Below are 26,113 nucleotides of genomic sequence, written 5' to 3' on the forward strand. Positions count from 1 at the left end.
TGCAGGGACCAAGAATGAGGAGCCGGATGTGAAGGATACTGCAGGATATGAAGATGGAGAAAAGAAGGCAGAAGGTGGTGTGCTTTGATTTTCTAGTTTGTCAAGCCACTTGTTGATGGTTGCGATGAAGGGGTGTATGAGATCTTTTAAATCATTGAAGATGATCTGATTGGTTTGGAGGCGAGTGTCTCCGGATGGAACAGGAATTTTGCGAGGCTCAGAGAACCCATAGGTGATTGACGAAGCGGGTAGGGTATGACTGCTTAATGTTGCTTAGGGGAGGAAAGACTGGGTGTGCAGTTATAGCTTTGCAGTAGGAGTTGAAAAGGGACAGGCGATTGCTGCTGGCAGGAATAATGATGCCTTTATCAAAGAGAGTTTTTAGGAGTTTGGAGATGGGTCAATCTTCTACAACGAAAAACACTAGACAGGGAAGGTATGTGTGATTAGGGTTTAAATAGGAGATTGGTAATGAATTCTGCCAAAGGGTTAATATTTATTTTTATTTCTTAAGAATATTGTAAAAATCAAGGTATTGGGCTAATTTCATGATTTATGCGCAGCCCGTGAAATTGCAATTTACACAGGGCCTTAACAATGAATCTTCTAAGAGACTGCATTTATTATAAACCTATTATATACGTACATATATAACATATACAAGTTTTCCTAGAGAACCAGAGCTTTAGCAAATCTGATCCTTCTGGTATATGAATGGAGCTAAAATACCAGTCCTTTAGGTTAATGATATAAACACGATCCAGTCAAAATGTTTACTACAGTACATTTTTTAAATATTGGTAGTAAATCTACATTATGCTACTCTATTCACGCACATTTCCCACTATATATTATTCTTATACTACTACAACTACTACAACTACTAATACCTAAATCCGAATTCCGCAGTGACAGTGCAAGGCTCTCGCCAGTAGAATGTGGTTATATACAGTGCCTTGCAAAAGTATTCAGACCCCTGACCAATTCTGTCATATTTCTGAATTTCGTTCTGTTCGATATTTTATTTTAAAACACTTAAACTTGAAATCAATTATTGTAAGGTGACATTGGTTTTATGTTGGGAAATATTTTTAAGAAAAATAAAAAACTGAAATATCTTGCTTGCATAAGTATTCAACCCCTGTGCTGTGGAAGCTCCCAGTTTGCACCTATGAAAGAAATTGCCCTAACGAGGACACAATTACCTTACCATTGGCCTCCACCTGTGAACCATTAAAGTTGCTGTCACATTTTCTGGATAAAAACCCCACTGTTGAAGGATCATTGGTAAGGCTGTGAATCTGAAGGAAAATGAAGACCAAAGAGCATTCTACAGAAGTTAGAGATAAAGTAATACAAATGCATAGATTAGGGAAAGGGTACAAAATAATATCCAAGTGTTTGGATATCCCAGTGAGCACAGCTGGATCAATAATCAGGAAGTGGAAGCTGCATCACATCACCCAGGCACTGCCAAGAAAAGGCCGTCCCTCAAAACTCAGCGCTCAAACAAGAAGGAGACTTGTGAGAGAAGCCACAGAGAGGCCAACAATCACTTTGAAGGAGCAACAGAGTTCAGTGGCCGGGAGTGGAGTAATGGTGCACCAGTCAACCATCTCAAGAGCTCTGCATTGCACTGGCCTGTATGGGAGGGTGGCAAGAAAGAAGCCGTTACTCAAAAAGTACCATCTGAAAGCACATCTGGAGTTTGCCAGAAAGCATGAGAGTGACCCAGCTGCGATGTGGGAAAAGGTTTTGTGGTCAGATGAGACCAAGATAAAGCTTTTTGGTCAAAACTCAAAGCGCTATGTGTGGCGCAAACCTAACACTGCCCATGCCTCAAGACACACCATCCCTACAGTGAAGTATGGTGATGGCAGCATCATGCTGTGGGGATGCTTCTCATCAGCAGGGACTGGGCATCTTGTTACAATTGAAGGAAGAATGGATGGAGCAAAATACAAGAAAATACTGCAAGAGAATCTGCTTCAGTCCGCTAAAAAACTGAAGCCTGGAAGGAAATTCACCTCCCACAGTGGCCCAGTCAAAGTCTTGATCTCAATCCCATTAGTAGGTACTATGATAGATGCTTCTTAAGGCTAGTGTACAATGAATTGCATCTTATTGCTAAGGGACAGAAAGTCTGGGCTTAAAGCAATCAGCTATCTGATGACCAATCATGAAGATAATAAAAGTAAGTGTAAAGGATACAAAATATATGTCTGCTTTGCAAAGGGCTTTTAATTAATTTTTTAACCCCTTGTACTGTATGCTTAATTTTTCCTACTTTTTCAAAGAAGCTTGCCAGGGCTACTTCCAGCATACCTCAGATAATAAAGGATTGCTTGGTACAGTCTTTAGTTATAGTAAAAAGTTAAGCGATGTTACGTCACAAAAAGGATTTGTACTGCTGTTAGCATAAGGTACGACTTATAGAAAGAAAGAAAAAAGACATTTTGGTCAATTGTAAGACTTTTTAGTGTGAGAAGGTGATTTATCCACCCTTTAAAGAGGTGCAATGTTTTAGATCCACACTTCCTATAGTGTGTGGTATGTGTGTGATATGTCACATAAATCATGATGGTGGAGAGAGACTATCGACTTTCTAAGATGACTTTCTCGGCTATTGATTATCATTGGGTCAGGGTTAACAATAAAACATGTTTGATTTTTGAAATTGCAGCTGGGTTATGAGTAGGTTAGAAGATCAAGTTTAAATTTAGTAAATCTCACTACAAAATCTCACTTCTAATTTTTCAATTATGCTTAATCAATTCATAATATGTATCTGAACTATTTACATCTCACAACATTTTAGATATTGAATTACTGTTCATGTATTTCCTCCCTTCTGTTTTACTGGAAAATTAATTGTTGTATTCAGAAAACAATAAAAGATTCCTTGCAATCAATGGCCCTGTGGCAGGGAAGGGATTACAATCCCTGCAACAATTACAGGTATGGTCATTCCCTAATGAGGTCATTGTTGCTAATTGGGGAATGACCACTTGTATAAAAAGGGTGAAAAAAAAACACAAACCTCTGTTTGAGGGGTGTCGGAGAAGGAAAACCAGCGAAGTCATAGCTCAGCCTGGCTCGTGTAAGTTTTGTGTTTGACGCTTTATTTTGGCCCCCGTGTTGTATTTATTTGTTTATTGTCGTTTTGTCCCCATGGGATTAATAAACGTACCGCTTTAACATTTAAACTGCAGCTATCTGAGTCTCCTTTCTGCCAGTAACAGCTTGGGCCGTGATGCTTTCCTGTTACAGGCTCTTACAAAAAAGTTGCTCAAAAAAGATCCTGTTGGTTATAGAAATGTAATTATATTTATGTGTAAGTAATATAATAAGTGATTAACGATGGAGGAAAAAAAACTGAATTCTTAAGACTTTTTAACAATGTAAACTTGAGGAGAATGCTGGATTTACAGTAAGAGGATACTTAAAGAGGTCTGTTTTTTTTTTTTTTTTTTTTTTACCTTAAACTGGAATTTAAGTGGGATCATCTTATGGTCACAGTAGTTCAAAAGAAAACAGAGCAAAACATTTTAGAAGAAAGCCAGAACTTCCATTATTTGTCTAACATAACCCACATGCTTAGTGCGGTAGAACATCAGGGCAAAAATACAGTAGATCTTCAAGTTGCTATGAAAAAGTAATTAGTGGCAGTAGCACTGTTTTTCTAAGTTTCTATCTTGAATGAGCTGTATTTATTATGTACAATCTGATAAAGGATTAAAGAAAAGTGTTGTACTTTTCTAAGACTTTTTATTATTAAAATTATTTGTAAGTAGCACCAAAGGCAAAAGGGATAATCTATTTTATACAGCTTTTGAAAAAAGGAAGAAAAGACATAATAAATGCAATGGAATTATTGTATTGTTGAGGAGCCCTTGCCAACTCCTTCTACTTCTTTCCACAAGCATTTAAATTCAATTTTGATGGGGTGGAGTATTACTTAAGCAATCTTCTGTTAAGGGTTAAAAAACAAAACAAAAACAACTGGTAAATCATCACTCAAGACTGAGGCCTGTGTAGACAACATTCTCATTTGAAGGTTCTTGTAAACAGCTGCATGACCCTTCAACAGTTTTCACACAGCCATTATTTCAATTGTAACTTCAGTGAAGAAGTAAGTCACCAACAGTTTCAGACTGAATGTTGCACTGAAAGCCTTAATTTGTGGCCATAGGTGCCTACTTTTCTAGTTTATCTGTGGTGCCTAATTATTATATAAAGTTACAGATGCAAATATTTGATGCTAGAGGTTATTTTCTACTTACAGTCATCTGTATTAGTTGATTGTGTGTGGCATTCTAAAAAAATCATGCTACTGACAGATTATTTGGCAAAATATAATTTTAATATAGAGTCAGACCACACTTTTAAAGCCCCCCCAGACCCACACTGACACGTGAAATGTCTAGCTATGCTAGTTGTTCCTCATCACCGTCATAACTTCTAACCGTATTTGTCAAAAATCTAAAAATGTATTCACACTATGCCGTGGACTGCACGTAAACTCTATTCACATAAAAACTGTATGATTGGAATATTGCATTCATTTACTTTATTGTTTAAATGTTGATAATGAGCTCTGCTTACTAACATTAACATATACACTAAAACATACATATAAACTAGTTCACCCCTAATGCCTCCTTCCTTAATACTTGTAGCCATTGCAATCTACTTTGTTATGTAAGAAAAGTAATTGGCAATCTGTTTTTCTTCTAAAAGGTTTTGCTCTATATCTTTTTGAACTACTGAGACCATAAGATGATGCCACTTAAAAATGCACTGCAGTTGTTTACCCACTAGGGACCAGGGAGTATCTTAATTCCAATTCAGAAAAAAAATAAAAATAAAAATACACTGGCATATACTGACTTGTTTCATGTAATTTTAGGAGCTATACATCCAAAAATATATTTTGATTTTGATATTTCTCAATAAAAACACGTAATCCGTTTTATCTTTTCAAAAGCTCTCTTTGTCAGAGGAATACAGACAAAACATCAAGATCAAAGCAAAATGATGAGCAGATTCTTGTCTAGAGACCAGATGTTATTAATGTGTTGTCTAATATGGTAATGGGTCCTTTTGATCATAATCAGGTAGTGTGTGTGTGTGTGTGTGTGTGTGTGTGTGTGTGTGTGTGTGTGTGTGTGTGTATGTGTGTGTTGAATGAAAGCCAAACATTGCTTCATTGTGTGCAAGCACTGTCCACAAAGAGATAAAAAGATATGAGGCCTGTATTGAACAAATGTGTGTGGTGTTCCAAGAAAATTCTGGAGTAGCAGATTACAGACATAAGGGCACAACTTTTGAGTGTCATGTAACATTAAGGCACAGGGGAGCAGAACGCATCATACTGTGTAAATGACACCAAGTAACCTGATTTATCTACTCTGGAAGAATATAATAATAATAAGGAGAGATGCACTAGTATTACCTTTAAGGTAATAAAGCTGTCATTATGATTAATCTTCTTCTGTTGGACCATGTTCTCTTGACCTTAGTCACTCTTTAAAACTATTCAACCAATTATAGTAGGATCTCAAATTCTAGTTGAGATATTTTCTTCATTCTATCCCCTGAAAACATTTCATTGCAATGGTAAGACAGCTATGCCATACTGTACAATCTTCTCTAAGTCACACTGACTCCACCTACAGCGCTGTTAGATTCACCATGGAAACCTTTTATTGCTACAAATGTTTTCGTTTTTACATTTTTTTTTTTTTATACGTATTACTATTTTACATGTACAGGTAATACTCTCATTCAGATTAAAATAATAGCACAATGTTAAATCTTTAGGAGAATATAAGTTTAAAATTGTTAAGCACACACGTAACCTTTAGCGTTTGACACTGGTACCATGGAGACGTGTTACCAAGGGCGCTGTTTACATTAGCAACCATCACAAATGAGGCCTGGGTGAACAAGCAGCTGCTTCGCTCCCCTTCACTACAAATCACGTTTTAAATTTAATAACATATTTTACGACTTTACGACTTTTAACGTGTTACCTGAAGTGTACAATGGATTTTAGAAGCCTACATTTCTCCTTGGACCTCGTTGCAGGCAGTGGTTTGGTTCTGAGTCCAGAACAGAAAGCAACCTTGCAGACTTCGTTGGTGATTCTGAAGAGGAATTATAAATTTACCCGTGTAGTTTTCTGGGGGAAAATATTGGGGATAAAAGCTGACTATTATATAGCACAGGGAATAGGACATGACGAGATGAGCGACAAAAAGACATTGTACAGGTAAAGAAAAAAACAAACAAACGAAAAACACACATTTAACAATTCAGTCGTTTGGTTTTAATTTCTGCATATTTGCTTTACTGTACGAATATACGTAGGTACATGTTAATGACTTGTTTCACGTACGGGGAAAAAAGTAAAAGCAGTAATGTTTATGCTTATTTCAGCTACATTTATTTGTTGGAGGTTATTTATTTTTTTGCTCATAGTACATGAATGATTTAAGAGAAAGATACATTACATGATTATCAAAATTAAATGGTTAATGCTGTTGTTCAGAAGATTGTAAATGAAACTGCGTTTGATTAGGCCTAGTGTTTGCCAAAATAAATAAGTACAATCTTGTTTTAATGAGCTGTTGAAAAAAATACATATAGCTGTGGAGGTGGGTCTCAAATAATACAATTACAAATGTATTGCACACATTAAAGGCACACATTTAGCTGACCTTTTACATATGTGATAAAATAACTTCTAATTACAGGGGGCACTAGTTTATTTGACAGGAATGACAGTGAGCAATTGGGCTTTTTTTTTTTTCTTACAGAGAACCTCCTATAAAATATAGACCACAGTTCATAGTTTATGTTAAGCACAAGGGGCTGCTGTTGTATTAGAGTGTGTCAATGTACAGTAGTGTCTTGTACTATGCCAAAAGGTCTAGAATTAAGAGATTATCTGGTCATTATTTACAGTATACAGCCCACAAGAATGCAAATATATAAGTAAATATGTGATGGGTTTCTTCACTGTGGCATGCATTTCATATCTCACTATAACTGAGTATTGCTATTTTTTGATGATGATGTTGCAGTAAGTTATTAAAACATTTTGGACACTCCACATGTCATTATTGTCCCGCTATAATCGGTATAATAAAATTATTAGGCCTATTTCCCCACACATGCCCTCTTTATATTACACTGTTTCCAGGGTCTTAGGAAAGCGCATATTACAGAAATTAAAATTCCTCAAATTGGGTGTACCCAGACGAGGTGCTTTTTGCTTTAAGTCAATCAGTTATGGTTTTGTATAGTTTATTAAGTCAGCAAGTAATAGTATGGATCTTTTGACAGGCTATTGTAGCAAGGAGAACCCTTAAATAAAATACCATACCCACAGTACATTCCGTCTATTACTAATAATATTGAAGAATTAATTGCATTAAATCATTAACACATTAAAGAACAAAAGGAATATAGTGAAACCTGTGCTAATTTAAGTTCAGGAAATATTATCTATATGATGTGTGGTAGAATAAGCCCTGCCAAACATGAAACAAATGCTTACAAAGTCATTTTTGTGAGGAATAAAATAACTTTAAAAGTATAAAAAAAAAAAAAAAAATGGTATTGCAGTGAGGAGCAGTTACAACACTACTTTATTCTCTATGAAAATGTGCTGTTGCTTCCATGTTATGATGCATTTTTACTGTGACAACCCTTGCAAGAAAAAAACATATTTTAACAATGAGATATATTCTGAGGTTTAATGGGTATTTTATTTAGCACTCAATGATATGTGCAGAATGTTTATTATCTATTTCCATAACCATAGCTTGAACTGCATGGAATGGAACCTGCTCCCTCCTGCAACAAAGACCATGATAGATGAGACATCTGTAATCAAAGGCCTTTTCCTGGGAGATCCTTCACATGACTATGAACATATTGAGATGAGTAAGGATGAGGAAGGACATGAGGCTCAGGAAGAGGAAATTACTGTAAGTACAAAGTAAAAAGACCAGAATACCAGCTTCTGTATCTTAAGTTGTGTGACTGACAGTGGACATTGTAGTTGCACAGAGAGCTTTCATTGGGTACATTTTGAAGCGGCTTTTTCCTGTATGACAAACAAGAAGGTAAATGGTTAATGGTTCAGAATAAAAATCTTTTTCTAATTATTTGTTGGTAGCCTTCCAAATCATAAACAACTGCACATATATAAATAGTATTTCGCATGTCTGCAAAACTATTCTAATTTCATGTCTAACACTGATTGTGTTGTTAAAGGATGAAACCATTTGCAATATTTTACACTGTATGACCTAAATAACCTGCTATATGGGTACTATATTAAAAGATCTGCAGGTACAAATTAGCCGTACGCATACTTTAAATTACACAGTGTTTGTTGCAACACTATAAAATGTAAGAATGTAATTTATTTTTTAATGAAATACTTTTTTTCAGGTAAAAATTAAAGAAGAACAGCGGCTTGCAGCTGCCATATCACTGATAGACAAAGAGGCGGCAGTAGTTCCAAGAGGAGCATATATCAAGACTCCACACGGTCATGTCCACACCAACAGAAGTTTTGAAGGTACAGTAGCATTGCTTTTTTTGGAATTGCCAATTATTTGTTCTCATTTTCTCCACTATTTGGAAAGCCTAATTATTTTTATTTCAACCCTGCTCACCGCTGCCACCACCACTCTGACAGACACACGCATCCTCTGAAACATGTGTCGTCTGCCGTCCGCTTCTTTTCACTCTGCAGGCCCACTATGCAGACACCTCAGAGGTGCAGCGTTGGAGAACCATGCAGCTCTGGGCAACTTATAGACAGGCCCGCAGGTGCCAGGCCAGCCTACAGGGGTCACCGGTACGCAGTGAGTCAAGGAGACCCTGGCTGACCGAGGCCCTCCCCACCCGGGCGGTGCTCGGCCAATTGTGTGCTGCGGTCGGCAGTGGCATAGCCTGGACTCGAACTGTGCCGATATCCAGGCTATAGGGCGCATCCTGCACTCCAAGCGGAGTGCCTTTACTGGATGTGCCGCTCGGGAGCCCCCTGTTATCTGGCATTCCTATGGCCAAGATTCATTTAAGTATTATAATATATCCCAATGTTTACCTGTTTTACTCTTGTAAATACCACCAAAACATAAATATTGCTATATGAGGGGATTGACCTAAACATTTCCATTATTATTGTTTAGGTCTGTCTGTATCAGATGCAGGGAAGCTGAGCTCATATTTCCACTTTGCTGAACCTGTTCACCTTAAGCAGAAATCCCTTTTGGAAAAAGCTGACTTGGATCCATCAATGGACTTCATGGATTCACTGGAGAATGATATACCAAAAGGTAATAATTAAGCAATATATGGATTATTTAGTGACACACAACAGTACTTCTGCAGATTAACCAGGTTGTCGCCTAATATCAGTGTTTCTGAATTCTAATATTGACTGATGGTTCTACCCCAGAAGAGGATGTAAAGTTTTGTATGATGGTGTGGAAGGGTGTGGGTATTCACTGACATGGGAGACAGAAAGATGTATTTGGAAACACCACACAGGTGTCCGGTTTTATTTTCTCAGTGCAATGATTTATTTTAGGGCGCTGCTGCTGCTGAGGGCGCTGCTGTCCGTGGCCTGGATACTGCCAACAGTACTCAGGACCACGGGTTTACCAATCTAGGCACAGGGTCCAGTGCACATGCAAGTGGTGAAATAATAATGAAAACAAAAGACGAAAGAAAAAGGGAAACTAAAACACGGTAATAAAACTACCAAACAAAAGTGCTGCACTCGGCAGCGTCACCCCAACTATCGCTATCCTCACGGCCCGGGTCTCCGTTCTACACTATTGTGTTCCCTCCACCTACACACGTTCAGGGTCTGCCCAGGGATTCCCCAGTCTCCACACTCTTTCTCTTTTTAACTTATTAATGGTTCTCAGTTTCGTTTATTGGTTTTTGCTTTTGCTGGCTGTGCTTGGTCCGGCAGCCCAGCTTCCGAAAGCAGGCTAGTTTCGTCTTAAAGGGGCAGCCCAATGGAACACGGAGCGTAATCTTTATAGGGCCAGCAATTCCCAAAGCCCGCCTCTCAGCCACTCGGAGAGAGGGAGAGCCACACACCCTCTCTCCCACCTCTCCATGTCACTGCCTTGACCGACAGGCAATATTGTAAGGCTGCTGCCCTCTTCCTGCAGCACTATGAATGTGCCAGAAGAGTCAGCGCAGATCTCCCCTGTTAGAGATGGTCATAATCAAAACAGTTAAATTGGCAAAAATTTCAATTTTGCTAGTTCACTATATACATTATGTGCAAGATATTTGTTGTATGATACATGTCACAGAATTTAATTTAGTTTAAATTGAAATTATACTTCAGCTACTGACTGTACTGTGATACTGCCTGTTGCACAATGGTAGCACAACAAACTATGAATAAAATAAACAAAGTAAAAATGTTAATTTAAAAAACAAGACATGATCAGATAGGTAGGGCGTGAGATCAAGGCAAATATCAGTATGTGCCTGCTGAATTCTGCAGTAGAAGCAGAGAAATTACACATATCTTTCTATATTTCAAGTCGAAGTGACGTTATACGTTTGGCATTGGGGTGTTTAAAAAGCTGTGAAAAGACCACATTTGTTCCAAAGCATTTTTACAAATGTAATGCACTTCCATCAAAATCTTATATACTACAGTATATCACTGAGATATATATTTTTTTGTTTTTGCAAAAAGGACAACTTTTTAATTGTACAGCTGTATAAACACATTATATACATAAAACAAAACATAAAGTTGTTCAAGAACATTGTGATCCTGGGAACTTTAAACTTTGTTTTTTTTTTAAAGTTGAACACTGCATTTTAAACTATGTCATATTTCCACTATACAGATGTACTGGTAACCACGTAAAACAATTAAAACAGTACAGCAGTGATAACACTGGGTGAACCAAAACTTTTTTGTTGCTAAAAATGAAGTATATATATTTGGGGAAATTGGCTTAAAGGACAGGGAGTGTTAAAAAAAAAATGTATGTGTAGGAAAAAATCAACAATAACAAATGTAATTTGGAGCTATTGTATGTCCAGTATTCTAGTAAACTGTAAATCTAAATGACCCTTGTAGGAAGTAGTGATATAACTCCACTTCTTTCAATTTGAAAGGCTCAGAGCCAGTTAAGCAATTGGACAATTAAAACTACCAGGCAAGCATATCACAGACAGGAAACAAGCTGATTAATAACATAGAGCACTGTCTAGGTTAATCATTCAGATCAATTTAATAATTTTCTACCAATAAAAGTGGTTCACAGATATGTTTTGTGTCGTAATACTGGATTGTGAACTGATATATTACAGTATTCATTGTTCAGGAGATGGCAGATTATGGTCTATGTCCAAGCAGTACTTGCAGGTATTACTGATTTGGAATTGCCCTGTGTCATCCATCAATCTAGCCGAGGGCGACATAGTGAATTTGCCAGAAGCTTCTGGTTCTGTATGAGATTTGTGGTGGCAGCTCTACCCCCAGCCTGGTCCTCTGGGGATGGGTGATTATTTTGTTTCATTTACAAGGAATAGACAAGAACATAGCATCATCGTGAACATAGCATCATCATTAACTGTTTTTTTCTTACAGCCAAACTCAGTGATAATAAAACAGATTGTTTCAGGTCTTCTATTCTGCAGAATGTTGATCCTGTAATTGGAGGTATACAAAAACAAACATGATTGGAAAATACCTCTTTTGTGACTTATTTAATAGGAGTTGGACTGAAAAACATGCTTAAACATGTAACAGCAACCTGTAAATGGCAGTAAAATCAGTATGTTTTGGTAAATGGGTCTGAATGTCTTCCAATGTACACTATTATTGTTGAACTGAGATAACTCAGTGCTGCTTAGGTTGTTGCTACAGTGAATTATAAAGTTGCTTATAAATGTGTTGGCTTGACAGACATTTCCCAACAGTCCTGTGCAATCACGCTGTATATGGGTGTGCAGAAAGTTTGTGATCTGTATATCAACAGGAGTTTGCCAAATTATGTTACAACCAATTAAAAAACGATTATTATTATTATTATTATTTTTATTATTATTTAGGCATGTATCATATAAAATAGTGGACAAAGAGGGAGGATATACTTTGAATTTTTAGTAGTGTCCTGATATATTATTGCTATCAAACCATGAGCCAATTGAGAAAAGAAACTGGCCATTTTTTGTTTATATGTTAGTAGAACATAAAATATGTAGTTTTATCACAAGTTAGTAACATGGTGTGGCAAAGTGGTAATTAGTGTGCAGCTGTAGAGCAGGGTCAGTGCAGGTGCAGTAATCCAATGATACAGACAGACAACAAAGTAGGGGTGAAATTATTTATTTTTATTTATAATCCAATGGTCTGATGACCAAGCAGTAAAAAATATAGAGCTGGCAATACACAGCAATGTGTATTGCTCAGTAATAGTAAAGGGTTGCAGTCCCGCAAATAATAAGCACAGTACTAAACACAACTAGACACACACACGGTCACAAGTCCAAAGTGAGTGCTGCAGTGCTTGTGGTGAAGTACAATTTATTACGTGAAACAATGGTGCAGTGATGTCCGGATTTTTTGTACTGGCCTTAAGTGACAGCTCCGGAATGTGTTAGCCGTCTAGTCTTAAACACACAAACAAACAGGTTTTAGACACATTGAACAAACAAACAAAACACTCACAGTTTTTTCTTATACTGGTCCTTCTGGGTTTAGCGTAATCATACAAAGGAACAGATCACATCACTACGTCCCCTTATATATCATCAACCATGATCCCTTGATTAACAAGTGCAAATGCTCCTCCGATCCGCAGATGCCACACCGTTTCCCTTCCGGATCAATGATTTAGTGTACTGTAGCTCTGCCATCTTTCTAGATGGTCGATTTCCACCGAACCCTGGGAATTAATTGTCAGGCCACCCAGCGCCCTCACAAGTCGGGAGGGAGATCTAACACCAATAACCATTCTTTCTCTGTCACACATGGAAACATAGCTTATTATATATCTGTCAAATATACAATGAACTAGGACACAGACATTTACTTTGGCTATGATCAAAATAAGTGGTTCTGTAGATTTTCATGTATTCCTAATACAAGGAGGTGATAGTGTGAATTGGTAATTAACCATTTAACATTAATTGGTATGTATATATATATATATATATATATTATAATATATATATATATATATATATATATATATATATATATATATATATATATAATAATCTTGCATCAGGATAAATATAAAGGGTAGAATTGGAAATATAGTTTGAAATGAGTCTACATTTTTGAAAAAGAATGCTGGTTCATGATCCTCATAAAACTGTTGGTGAAATAATGAGAACTTGTGTAACTATTAGTTAAAGCTATGCAATATGTTGCTAATTATTCGAATAGAATGCTGTTTCAGGGGTGTGTAATTCGTATCGCCCAACACCTGGGACAACAAGATTTGTGTGAGTTACACATTTTGCCATTATACTTTGCCCGTCGGACAAGTAGTTTTTATTTATATATTTTTCATATGTTCGTTCTGTTGCTAGACAGACACTCCGAGTATATTTCTAGAGAGCCACGCAAGTTTATGAAAGTGAATTCCGGAAGTCTAGCATCATTTTTTCTGGCCCAATATATTTATATATTTTTTCATGACGGTTTTTATTTTCAGTGTTTTTCTAACATAACCAAAGAGAGCCCATGTCTCAAAAGAAAGTGGCTAAATGAAGCCTTTCAATATATGTTACTTCAGCCATTAAACATGCACACATTTGTGTGCTTGTCAGAAAATGAAAATACTGTATTCAAGATTTGAAAATGTATGTGTACAAATTATACAAATTTTTTCACAAGCAAACCCGCAACCAAGCTGTTACCATATGGTCACAGCAACGCTAAAACTGAATTATAATAATCCTAATTACGGATGGGTCAGTGTAGTCAAATACACGATTACACAAACAAATATAGCACATTACATATTCGAGTACACACAAAAAAAAAAAAAACCCTATGCATTAGCTACTAGAAGAAGCAAACACGTCTTTATTTTATTTTTTTAATGCTGACGCTTAACATGTTATGTGAGTCTTAAACCAGTTGTTGCTTGCATATTAAAGGACCCTGATTAATTATGCAATGCTTGTAATAGCAACAGTAATCGTGTTCTGTTTGAAAATGTTGCCAATTTTATTGCCTTGTTTTTAGCTAATGTTAAGATCCCCGTACACAGCAGCTTCTGCAGCTTTTGCTAGCCTGTCGTGAAACAGGTTCTGGGAGCATGGCACAGGCAAACTTTGAATGTGTGAACTGAAATAATGTAGCAAGTGCTAAAAGAAGTAACCCTAACTTGGGTAATATCAAAATTAGAAAGGTGATTTAACGGTATGGTGAATATAAAGACATACTAAATGTTAAGCAGAACACTATAGTGACTATAAGAAAAGGCAAGATACTTGGAGTTGAAAAGGAGTTTTTTTAACTCTGAACTGCAATTCAATGTAAAACATCTACTGTTGACTTTCTGTGAATGGATTTCTATTGTTTTGGCCAGGTTACAATATTTACACTATTATGATTATTTTATAAATATTATTTGTTATTTAAACAGAATTAAACAGATGAGGAATATTTATGTTGCTATACGATAGGTGTTATTTTATTCTCAATACACTACAGCAAAAATTATTGTTTGGTGGTTTGCGCAATATTATGTTACTGTTGCTTTAATTGGAAGAGATACGCGCTGTGACATTGCTGCTTATTGAGCACTGTAGTTTAATTTAGTAAACAAAAGGACTAACTTGTGCCTAAGGAAATAGGGTATTGAATATATCGTCTTGGACATTATTTGTTCACTTTGTGAACCTGGCCAAACTTTACTTGCTTACACTGTTATGCTGTCTGCTTGTACACACGCATTTGCCTTTTATACTTGGTAGCGTAAGGGACCAGAGTTTGGGTAATCGAATATACAAAAATGTTGCACCCTGTGTATTCAAATAGGAAACGATTAGAAATGACCATCCCTAATCCTAACAATAAACACTATTAAAACAATATTCATAATACAAAATAATAACAATCCTTCTTAGAGCGTTGTCGCTTGTGTAGCCTCACCCAAGTGAGTGCCAATCTTGTTGAGCGATATCAAGCGAGTCCTGGAAAGATTGTGAATGGCATTTTTCACCTGAACACATCGGATCCCAAATCAAAAAGTTAGACAATTTGATTGCGTATCTGGGTGTCCATTGGGACATCTTACTCTGAGGCTGGATATGATGTAAACAAAATGTTGAATTCACAACTAATAAAGCTGCTGTTTTATCTGCAAGTCTAGGAAACTGATGCCAAACAAGGCAGACCGTTACTTTGTTTTTTTACTGTCATAATGAAGCCAGATGAAGCCTTCACTCTAAATGTTAGTCTTCATTTTTTTCCCATAATTGCTTTCTTTATGATTTATTGCTTTCAGTGCTGCTTAGTTGTAGAAAACTCGATTTGTAAAAGATTTGCCATGTCATGGGAATGACTACCATCAACACAGCACTTCGGTACGCAGTCTCAGAGTCTGACTGTACAACAAATATGACATGCGGTGGGAAAGTTAGAATTAGTTTGTAGTTATGTTTTTAAAAAATGGTTTGTAAATACATTTTCAGCTTTTTGGCACACTAGCCCATTTTCCTGGATTCTTGAAACAGAAGCCATGTGCACTATATATATATATATATATATATATATTATACTAGTTAAATGTAACCGGCCCAGTCTTGTGCTTTTGGGCAGGCGAAGTGGAGCCTTGCAGAGCCTGTTCCGCTAAAGCAAACCTGAAAACTAACTTCACACTTGCAATTATGATTTTTTTTTTTTTCAATTTTGTAGGCCCAGCGGCTGCCTTTTATATGTAATGTTCGTAATGGTGATTCTAAAAAGCTGTCACCAAAATGGCATTGAGATACTGTGATTATAATTGCAAGCAACAACAAACCAAAGTGAGTATCTCAGTCCTGTGCAGTGCTGCTGAGCACCACGTTGCTGACAGGACTGCGGGTAGTATCTGTGAAAACAGAAAAAACATAACGAGAAAAACTTGCTCAACAAAAAGCAGTAATTAAATTATATAAAATGCCTCGAGTAGTGCTAAAAATAAAAAATGAGAAATAAAATAAGCTCCAGTCGGAGCTATACAGCCTGGGGGCAGAGCACAGTCAGACGACTTATGTTGCTGGATCCCTGGGAAGGAGTGACTCGAGCTGCTGGCTTCAAGCGGTGCACAAGGCCGCAGTGGGACGTAACTAGCAACAGGTTGTAGTGCAAAATTATTACAGGGATTAGTTTAACTATCACATGTAATTTGCATAAAACACAAAAAATGCAAAATATATACAGATAGAAGCAACAAAGAACTTATCTGAACAGGGCTCTCCGATCAGGTCAGTCTTGAAAGGAAAAATGGCGCAGTGATACCTCGGGGGCATCAGAGCCAGGTGAGCAGCTTTGGTATACAATTTTCAGGATTCGGGTAATGGTTACATTTCGTACTTGAAAGGGAACCTGGAGCAGTTTGTGTTCCACGTAAATTTGACTTCACAATAATAGCTAACACTTTTAGTTATGTTGTTGCATTTCTGTTGATAGGGTTTCTCTTTGTGGGTGTCATAATTTATATAAAAAAGCTACTCTGGCAATAATTTCTTCAGTCTTGGGGACTTTTTCTGTGCCTTTAGCAGAGAAAATTTCCTCTTTCAGCAGTTTTCAACATCTCTTCATAAAGTATAAAAAGCTGCTTAGAAAATGTTTATTTTGGCAACCATGGATACCACTGTCTTCATTTTTGTGTAGTCTAATCATTAATGCACTATTTCTTTATTTAGCACATTTAGAGCACTTACTGGTAATACTATAAATATATTACAATGTTTAAAGTGAAATACCATTTTCCAAGACATTCTTCAAAGGCATAATGTAATCAATGTAGCTAAGACTATCATTTCCAGATATTGAAGTCTTGCAAGTAAGTAAATACAGCAGGAATACAAACTGAAGTATGAAGATATCGTATCACAGCCTGCTGAGCAGTGTTTATACAGTGTGTACCTAGTAAAAACAATAACCTTTTAACTGTTACAGCTCTCAGAAACTTCACTGTTGTATTTTTTTTTTTTAAGTGTCACAACATCTTAGTGTGTCAATTTCAAAGCAGGCAGAGGGGGGTGAAGCAGTATTAAGGTGTTTTTTTGCTACAGGTTATGTTATCTGCAAATAATAAAACTACGTAACACAATTTTTGTTCCTGGGTAGTAAGTGTTATTTCCTAATTGCTTATGCTTCAAAAGTATAGAAAATGGCTATTATTCCCCACAAACTTTGCTTTTGTGACCAGGACAGTGATGAATGTACCTGTTTCCAATGAGAAAACGGTCTTCTCGTTCACATAAAGTCAGAAAAAAACAACATATGAATCAAAATTAACATGTATTTATACTAAAGTAATACAAAAATGACTACAAAAGATTTAGAAGTGAGTAGTTTTTCGGGATTCACGATTATACTGTAAATCACTTTCACGAATCAGCCCCCAAATGTAGTCTCCCATCATGTTCTCGTTATACTGTCCTTGGTAGCGGCGTTCAAAGTCCAGTATATCCTGGTGGAAGTGCTCGCCTTGCTCCTCCGAGTACGCTCCCATGTTCTCCTTGAATTTATCAAGATGAGGGACATCCTACAGCCCATTGTGCCGTAGTTCTTCACCAGAGTCTCAACCAGCTCCACATAGTTTTCGGCCTTTTGATTGCCTAGGAAGCTCCGAACCACTGCGACAAAGCTGTTCCAAGCCGCTTTCTCCTTATGTGAGCTTCTTGGGGAATTCATTTCACTCCAGGATCTTCTTTATCTGTGGTCCCACAAAGACACCGGCTTTGACCTTTGCCTCAGACTGCTTAGGGAAGAAGTCTTGAAGGTACTTGAAGGCTGCCGACTCCTTATCTAGAGCTCTGACAAGTTGTTTCATAAGGCCCAATTTGACGTGCAGTAGTGGCATCGGCACCTTCCGGGGGTCCACCAGTGGCTCCCACTTGACGTTGTTCCTCCCCACAGAGAACTCGGTCCGCTGTGGCCAGTCCCGCCTGTGGTAGTGCGCCTTGGTGTCCCTGCTGTCCCAAAGGCAAAGATAGCAGGGAAACTTAGTAAAACCGCCTTGGAGACCCATCAGGAATGCCACCATTGCAGCCTCTTGATGCCATCTCAGAAAGATGCAGATATGTATCCACTTAGGCAGCTGGAACTAAACTGAACTGGTGGGCTTAAGGCCCCTGTATTTATACTACTATTTATATTACTGGAAAGTTCTAGAAAGTTCTAGAAGTTACTCCAAGTTTACTCAGCACTGAATCTATCTGGAATGTTCTGGAAAATAGGTAAATTTCAAAATATCACTGTCCTGGTCACAAAAGCAAAGTTTGTGGGGAATAATAGCCATTTTCTATACTTTTGAGGCATAAGCAATTAGGAAATAACACTTACTACCCAGGAACCAAAAAAAAAAAAAAAATAAATTGTTTCACAGTGTAATTAACAAGCTAATAATTTTCTAAATATCAACATCATTTTTTGTAATACTAGTTAAAGTATGTTCATCACACTGGGCATTTACAGTATATTAGAAAAGGAACAGGTAATTCATCACATAACTCAAAGGCATGAATGAAATGATTACAGTTATGGCATGCATTTTAGTTGTCCATTAACAGATGATGCTTTGCTTGGAATGACGTAAGATCCACACGCAGTTCAATTATTTATTCATTTCAGACTGTCTGCCTTCTTGGCTTTTAAGTAATCAAAGCCTATGCAGTGCCACTGATAAAGGGCTTACCACACAGTATGTAGACTAAGCAGTTTCAGATATCAGTAGTTGTTTATGGTGACCCAAAGGGTGTTTAATGTTGCTCTCTTACGTTATCATTATCTAATCATTTCCCTCTATTGCTTGGGCTCAGCCAAGTTACAATGATGGTGTTCTAATGCCTGCACCTTCCAGATTTTGGAATAGCCTATTAAAGGGGCTTAACCCCCCCCCCCCCCCCCACTGCCACAGAATAGACAGACTTGAAATGTCAGTGTTTCTAGTTTTGAACATTACCAAGGCTTGATGACATCATTGATGCTGCTATTATTTATTTATTTATTTATTTATTAGATATCTAGATACCTAGTCAGCAACTAGATGCAAAATTAATTGGCTTTTGAATTGCTAAATACAACCATTGTGATGTTTTAGTTTGTGCTGTTTAAATTTTTTAAAACTGCCCACAATGTTTAATTTGATTTTACATTCTTCAGTAGTTTACCATTGCGTGCACTTCATCAGACCATGGCATCTGTCCTTAAAGAAAGTTTCAGCTGCAGTCACACAAGCCTTCACACAAACATTGTTGTTGCTCTGTTACACTATGAACTAAACAGACATACTCTAGCAGCAGAAGTATGGATGTCAAATCTGAGCTCCACTGTAGCTAGTTAAACTGAAAAATGTCCACATTTTCCGAATAGTGAATTTATAATACTGTATATGGGCCACTACATGTTTTTTGTTCTTCAGATTTTTTCTTTTCTTTGTTTTTGACCGATTTACACAAATTATTTTTGGAAACTGGGTTTCTGCAGTGTTGGAAACTTCAATAGCTTCCATAACAATAATATTAAACTTTTAATTTATCCCACCCTGCTTTAAATAATTTACAGTCTTGCATTTCAATTAACCCTAGCTTCTGGCAACACACTATTTATTCCAGCCACACTACACCAACTAAAGAGGCATGCTACACTATGTTATGTATTATTTGGAAATCTAGGGTTCAAACACATTTTTCTGTTGTTGTTTCGTTTCAGGATCCTGGAGTCTGCAGTTTGAGAAAGGCAGCAGTGTGCTCGTGCTCAGGAGTTTACTCTGGGGGGGTCTCACATTTTTTCACATCCCAATGACCCCCCAGCATGGCTACATTTACATGGGAACAGGGCTGAAGAACATAGACCTTCCTTTCATGTTGTAGCCGCACAATGCAGTATGGTTATTGATATCAGCACTGTTTACCCATTTATTTATATACTATCAAATAAAAAAAAATGGCACATTGACTCTGTATGAATAAACATATCTAATAATGTAATAATTATGTTCCTATTTTTGTAAACTTGCTTAGTTTTATGTTGTAGTAAAAATTTTCTTTTTGTTGTACTTTTCTTTTGTTACAAACCTACGAGTGTGGTAATATTCAAGTTTTAAGTATTTTTGTACCTAAGTTAATACATTTGAAAATATCACACATATAGTACTTAAATTAGCCTTTTGTTAGGTCACTTCTGAACTCCTTTAAGCCCTTAACTGCTATAAGACTAAGACTTACCTGGCATGTCCTCAAAAACGTGTTTTTTCTTTTTTCTTTTATTTTTTTTAAATGAACACTGGATTTCTGCTGTTTCACTTGGGATTGATTGCTGATTGAGAAGCTCTTACAGATAATAAGGGGTGGTGGATCCAATTTCATTAAATTACACAGCTAAAATACCTTAGATGTGACAGTTTTTCAGCCTAATTTATAACTTGCTTCAACGCTGGTGCTGGTTATTGCTGTGATAAATCCAGAGTGAGTTAAAAACAATCTGCATTTAGCTTTTGTTGTTCTATAAAGACTGATAATAAAAAAAGTTTTCCTTTGATTAGGATCTGTGGTACCGTCTCGCGTTTCATGAAATTATCTTTGAAGTGACGCATCTGATTACTTTGATTTGACGGTACAGGAAGATACAGTACTTCCAACTTACTTCTGAGGCTGTCATGTATGGAAGGCCATCTGCGTCAAAAACGTGTGCTGTTAGTACACGTTTCAAATAAATTACTATGTGTAGTAGTAATGCGATACACTATGCGTTCTATTTTGTTAACTACACATACTATTTTTACGGCATGAAATTTGGGCCAATCAGTTCTTTAGAAATTAAATAATAGCTAATGAATTGATAGAAAATTGTACAAAAATATACAATGAAAAGTCGCCTCACATTTTCCATGGTCTGATCAGGGAATCTGAGCTTTTGAATATTTTTTAAAAGCCGTCTCAAAACATACTTTGTTAAACTTGCCTTTCCAATTGTTTAACTTCTGTTTGTACAGTGTTTATTATATGCCTATACTTTATTATTATTATTATTATTATTATTATTATTATTATTATTATTATTATTATTTCTATTTATGTCACTGTAAAGCTTCCAGTAGTTACTGTGTCTTTTTAAACATTGAGTTCTGAATAATAATACAATGCGCGTCATACTGGATGTGGTCTTTTTAGTGGATTTTATTGTTTTTATTGTTATTAATGGTGGTAGATTTCAGACAATTCAGTTTTTCAATGCAGATTTGTTCTTCTGCTTGTTCATTTTCTAACGTTTTGCATATCCTTGTTTACTTTCGCTTTATACTTTGGGGGTGTACAATACAGTGGCATTGTGTTATAAAATAAAACTGTTATTTAATACCCACTGACACAACCTTTTAATGATGTTGCTGGAACGTTGCAATTTAGCTATTTAAGGTTGTATCATCCATGATCGCATCTGAAGTATTTGAAGATGCTAGTAATGTTACATAATAAACGCTGGGTCTCAATAGTCGCAGGGCGTCTTGCAAAATATTGTAAAGAAACGCCACTGGCGCTATACAAAATACAATAATAATAATAATAATAGATTGTGATAACACACACATACACATTGCAATATTCCTCATTTTAAATTGATGTCTTCTTATCAATGATACACTAAATGTTAATGGCTACAGTGCCAATTACATTGTAAAGAAGCGAATACATTGTCATGACAAGCCACTAACGTAAGAAATACGTAGCTCGTGCCATTTTTTAAAAATTTTTAAAATAAATTTAGTCGTCTCCAATTTTTTTTACCCCAGTTTTCTCCCAAATTTAGTGTGCCCAATTGTTATCTGTATCCTCGGCTCACCCCTTGCAACCCCTCAATGTAGTCAGCTCCCAAATGTAGTCTCCCATCATGTTCTCGTTATACTGTCCTTGGTCGCTCCCATGTTCTTCTTGAATTTATCAAGATGAGCATCAAGGATATGGACTTTGAGGGACATCCTACAGCCCATTGTGCCGTAGTTCTTCACCAGAGTCTCAACCAGCTCCACATAGTTTTTGGCCTTATGATTGCCTAGGAAGCCCCGAACCACTGCGACAAAGCTGTTCCAAGCCACTTTCTCCTTACTGGTGAGCTTCTTGGGGAATTCATTGCACTCCAGGATCTTCTTTATCTGTGGTCTGACAAAGACACCGGCTTTGACCTTTGTAAAAGGTCAAAATGTAAAATGACTGTCCACTAACGTAAGGAATACGTAGCTTGTGCCATTTTTTAAAAAAATTTAAAATAAATTTAGTCGTCTCCAATTTTTTGTACCACAGTTTTCTCCCAAATTTTGTGTGCCCAATTATTATCTGTATCCTCGGCTCACCCCCACCGATTCGGGGAATGGAGGCTGGAGCAGGTGTCCTCTGAAACATGCTCCTGCCAGTCTGTCACTTTTCGCACTGTGGATCCACATTGAGGCCACCAGACCTATAGTGCCGGAGGACAACACAGATCTTGCAGCTCCACAGGTGCCCTATCAGCCACAGGGGTCGCTGATGCGGTGAGCCGTGGATTCCCCTGCCAACCTAAGCCCTCCCTGCCCGGGCAGCACTCGGCCAATTATGCGCCACCACCTAGGAACAGTTGGCTGTAACATAGCCTGGACTCGAACCTGCGATACCCAGACTATAGGGCACATCCTGCACTCCACGTAGAACACTTTTACTGGATGCGCCACTCACTCGTAACATTTTTTTTAGACCACGTACCGATTAAAATTGGTACAAATAGTCATTTCTGTGCTCTGATTGGTCCAAATGAGTACGTGTACTACACAACACATTTTTGACCCAGGTGGCCTTCCATAGCAATGCCACCCGGGTCAAAATGTGTTATTTAGTACACGTTTCAAATATTTAGTACATGTATTAATTTGAACCAATCGGAATACATGAAATATTACGTATTCTAAATAAAGTTAAACAAACTACACATTTTCTGTGTAGGGGCTGGCCATTTTACAGTGGTACATAAGTTGGGGCTGTCCGTTTTACAGTAGTACCTACCTAGGGGCTGGTCATTTTACAGTAGTACCTACGTTGGGGCTGGTCATTTTACCTTCATGCTGCGTAATTACAAGAGTAGGCAATCACCTTTAGGTTAACATCTTTTTAATTTTAAGCATGAAATACGCTTTAAAAAAAAAAAAACAATAAGGAAAATTGCAAATCATGGCGGCAAGATATTTTCTTCCGCAGTACAAATAAAGATTTGCCGAGTGCTGCCGACTTCTTCAGACGTCAATGTTGACCATGACACAGTTCAGTTTGTATTAACAATGTACACAATCTGTTTTTTTATATTATTTTTCCCTTGGATTTTTCTTCTGATCCATAAAAAAATTGTTATATAAAAAAATATATTATACTGCAATTTAAACTATCTGATCTACATTTATTTCTGACACTTATCCCCATAAAACTTATGAAATATATATATATCTATATTATCTAAATATTATATATATATATATATAATATATTATATATATATATATTTGGCTCGGATACTCCGAGTAAACAAAGCCTTGCGGGAAAATTTTGCCTGGGTCTGTGACCCAGACACAGATGGAAGTTTTTGAAACCGCTTGCATTCTAAGATTTTTAATAATACAAAATAAACAAAACAAAACAATAAAAAAATAGCTCTATACGAGCAATAACTACCACAGGCAGGAACCTAAAGTACAAAACAGGACAGCTAAGCTGTTTACCTGGTAAACAAAAATCAAACAAAACACACAGTTTCACACTTCCAAAGGTTTTTGCACTACGTTTCTTTTTTTCTACGCTTGAGCACATTATCAGCAGGCTTCTATACACACTAGCAGCTTTGAGCAGGGGATGATAGAGGCTTGTTTGAAGGCAGAGGGAAAGAGGCCAGAGAGGAGAGAAGTGTTGAGAAGGGAGAAGATGAAGGGGAATAGAGCAGGAGCAGCAGCTTGAAAGAGGTGAGTGTGGAGGGGGTCCAGGCGCACCTGGTGGGTTTGTGGCTCTGGAGGAGGGAGGAGAGGTCAGAGTCTGGGAGGGGAGAGAAGGAGAAGAAGGAGGGTGAGTTAGTTGGGGAGATAGAGAGTGTTGTGGTTGGAAAGGGAGAGAGAAGTGTTAAGAGTTTGCAGATATTAGAAATTTTAGAGAAGAAAGAGGCAAAGTCATCAGAAAAGAGAGGAAGCATCTAGCACAGGAGAGAGTAGAAGATAAGGAGGAAAGGAGGGAGCGGCAGAGGTCTAGGGCAGCAGGGAGTTTGGTTCTCTTCCATTTCCTTTCAGCAGGGCGCAAGGAGAGCTAGGATTGGGGAGGGATGGGCAGGGAGAGAGGTGAGGGGACAGAGGCAGTCAAGGGAGGAGTTGAGGAAGGAGAAGTGGGTGGAGTTAGCAGAGTCTACAGTTGGGAGAAAGAGTCGATAGGGTGGAGGTGAGAGAGGGTGGTGGAGGCAAGGGCAGGGTGAGAGAGCAGAGGTTATGGCGAGAGGTGACAATCGGAGTAGGTGGAGTAGAGAGAGAGTGGAGAGACAGAGAAAAAAAATGAAATAGTGATCAGAGAGGTCCAGTGGGGTGACAGAGAGAGTGGAGGGGCAGCAGGCCCTAGAGAAGGTGAGGTCCAGTTGACGGCCAGCTTTGTGGGTAGGAGGGGATTTGAAGGAGTGAAGGAGAGGGAGGAATCTGGCAGAGTGGGTAGGGTTGGAGAGATGGATATTGAAATCACCAGCAGGAAAGTTGGGGTAGACAGAGAGGGAAGGGCGGAGAGGAGATAGTCGCGTTCACCGAGAAAGTGAGTGAGAGGTCCAGGGGGACAGTACAGTACAATTAGCAGTTGACAGGGAAAGGTTAGTTGGACAGCATGAAATTCAGAGGTATTAATAGAGAGTGAGGAGAGGTCATAGGGGATAGAAAAGAGTAAGGAGGGAGAGAGAAGACCAGTTCCAACTCCCCATCCAGTGAGACATGGAGTATGGGACAGAACGTAAAGAGAGGACAGGGCAGCAGGAGTCACAGTGTTATCAGGAGAGATCCAGATTTCAGTGAGAGCAAGGAAAGTCGAGAGAGAGGTGGGAGGCAAAGGCAGAGACGAAATCAGCTTTGTTAGCAGTTGAAGAGTGACAGTTCCAGAGGGCACCAGAGAGAGTGCGGGAGGGGAGAGAGTGGGAGGGGGGAGAGGGGTTAGGGGAGCAGCGGTGGAGAAAGGACAGAGGACAGGAGTGAGGGGACAGAATAACTGGGCTGTGAGAGACAGTCATAGCAGGAGAGCTGAGACAGTAGTAGTGGGAGCAGGAGAGGTGAGGGGAGAGTACAGATCTGTTTAGTAGTTGGCCTCTTCCAGAGTGCTGATAGGTTCGGATTTTCTCCAACAGCCTCTCCTCGCAGGACTCCCACAACTAGTCTCCCGGCTCTTTGGTAGAGAGGCTGTTTGGTTGGCTGCCGCTTTGTGCTGGCTCACAAATAGACAAGCTGTCTATTATAAAGACAATACATAAGCAATACAATAGTTTCAATACACTTCAATGGAATCACACAACTACAAAACTCTGTGTGCAAACCAATCAAATTGCAAATCAACCTCTATTCAATTTAACCACACTCACCTCGTACTAATCACAAACAGTAGATCACCTAACTAAAACAACACCACCTTTATAATGTTACTTAAATATAGCTAATGTAAAAAGTTGGAATGAGGCCTCTAGTAGCCATTGGGAGGGATTTGGAAAAGGTCCTCACTCTACCTGTCCTCGCTCTGACTGCCACAGCTCAGACTGCCCTTGGACGTCTGGTCCTTCGACTGCTGGCATTTAGAACGACTGGCATTCTAAGACGCTGATTGTCAATTTATACTATCCTGTAGGCCTCGA

General features: G+C 37.9%; 1 protein-coding gene across 2 annotated transcripts in view; it reads left to right on the top strand.

Annotated features, from left to right (window-relative positions):
• Positions 1 to 20,614, top strand: part of rsph9 (radial spoke head component 9) — a 47,907-nt gene extending 27,293 nt beyond the window's left edge. Inside the window, exons 1-5 of one of the 2 annotated variants that reach the window (XM_041252753.1) lie at positions 5,704 to 6,274; positions 7,832 to 7,997; positions 8,467 to 8,596; positions 9,213 to 9,359; positions 19,955 to 20,614. In XM_041252753.1, the coding sequence (XP_041108687.1) occupies positions 6,048 to 6,274; positions 7,832 to 7,997; positions 8,467 to 8,596; positions 9,213 to 9,359; positions 19,955 to 20,115 (831 nt within the window). In that variant the 5' untranslated portion in view covers positions 5,704 to 6,047 and the 3' untranslated portion in view covers positions 20,116 to 20,614. Of the gene's footprint in view, positions 1 to 5,703; positions 6,275 to 7,831; positions 7,998 to 8,466; positions 8,597 to 9,212; positions 9,360 to 19,954 lie in introns of those variants that run through there. The other variant, XM_041252754.1, reaches the window with a different exon arrangement.
• The last annotated feature ends 5,499 nt before the right edge of the window (positions 20,615 to 26,113 follow it).

The sequence above is a fragment of the Polyodon spathula genome, chromosome 6 (assembly GCF_017654505.1).
Source record: "Polyodon spathula isolate WHYD16114869_AA chromosome 6, ASM1765450v1, whole genome shotgun sequence".
NCBI lineage: Eukaryota > Metazoa > Chordata > Actinopteri > Acipenseriformes > Polyodontidae > Polyodon > Polyodon spathula.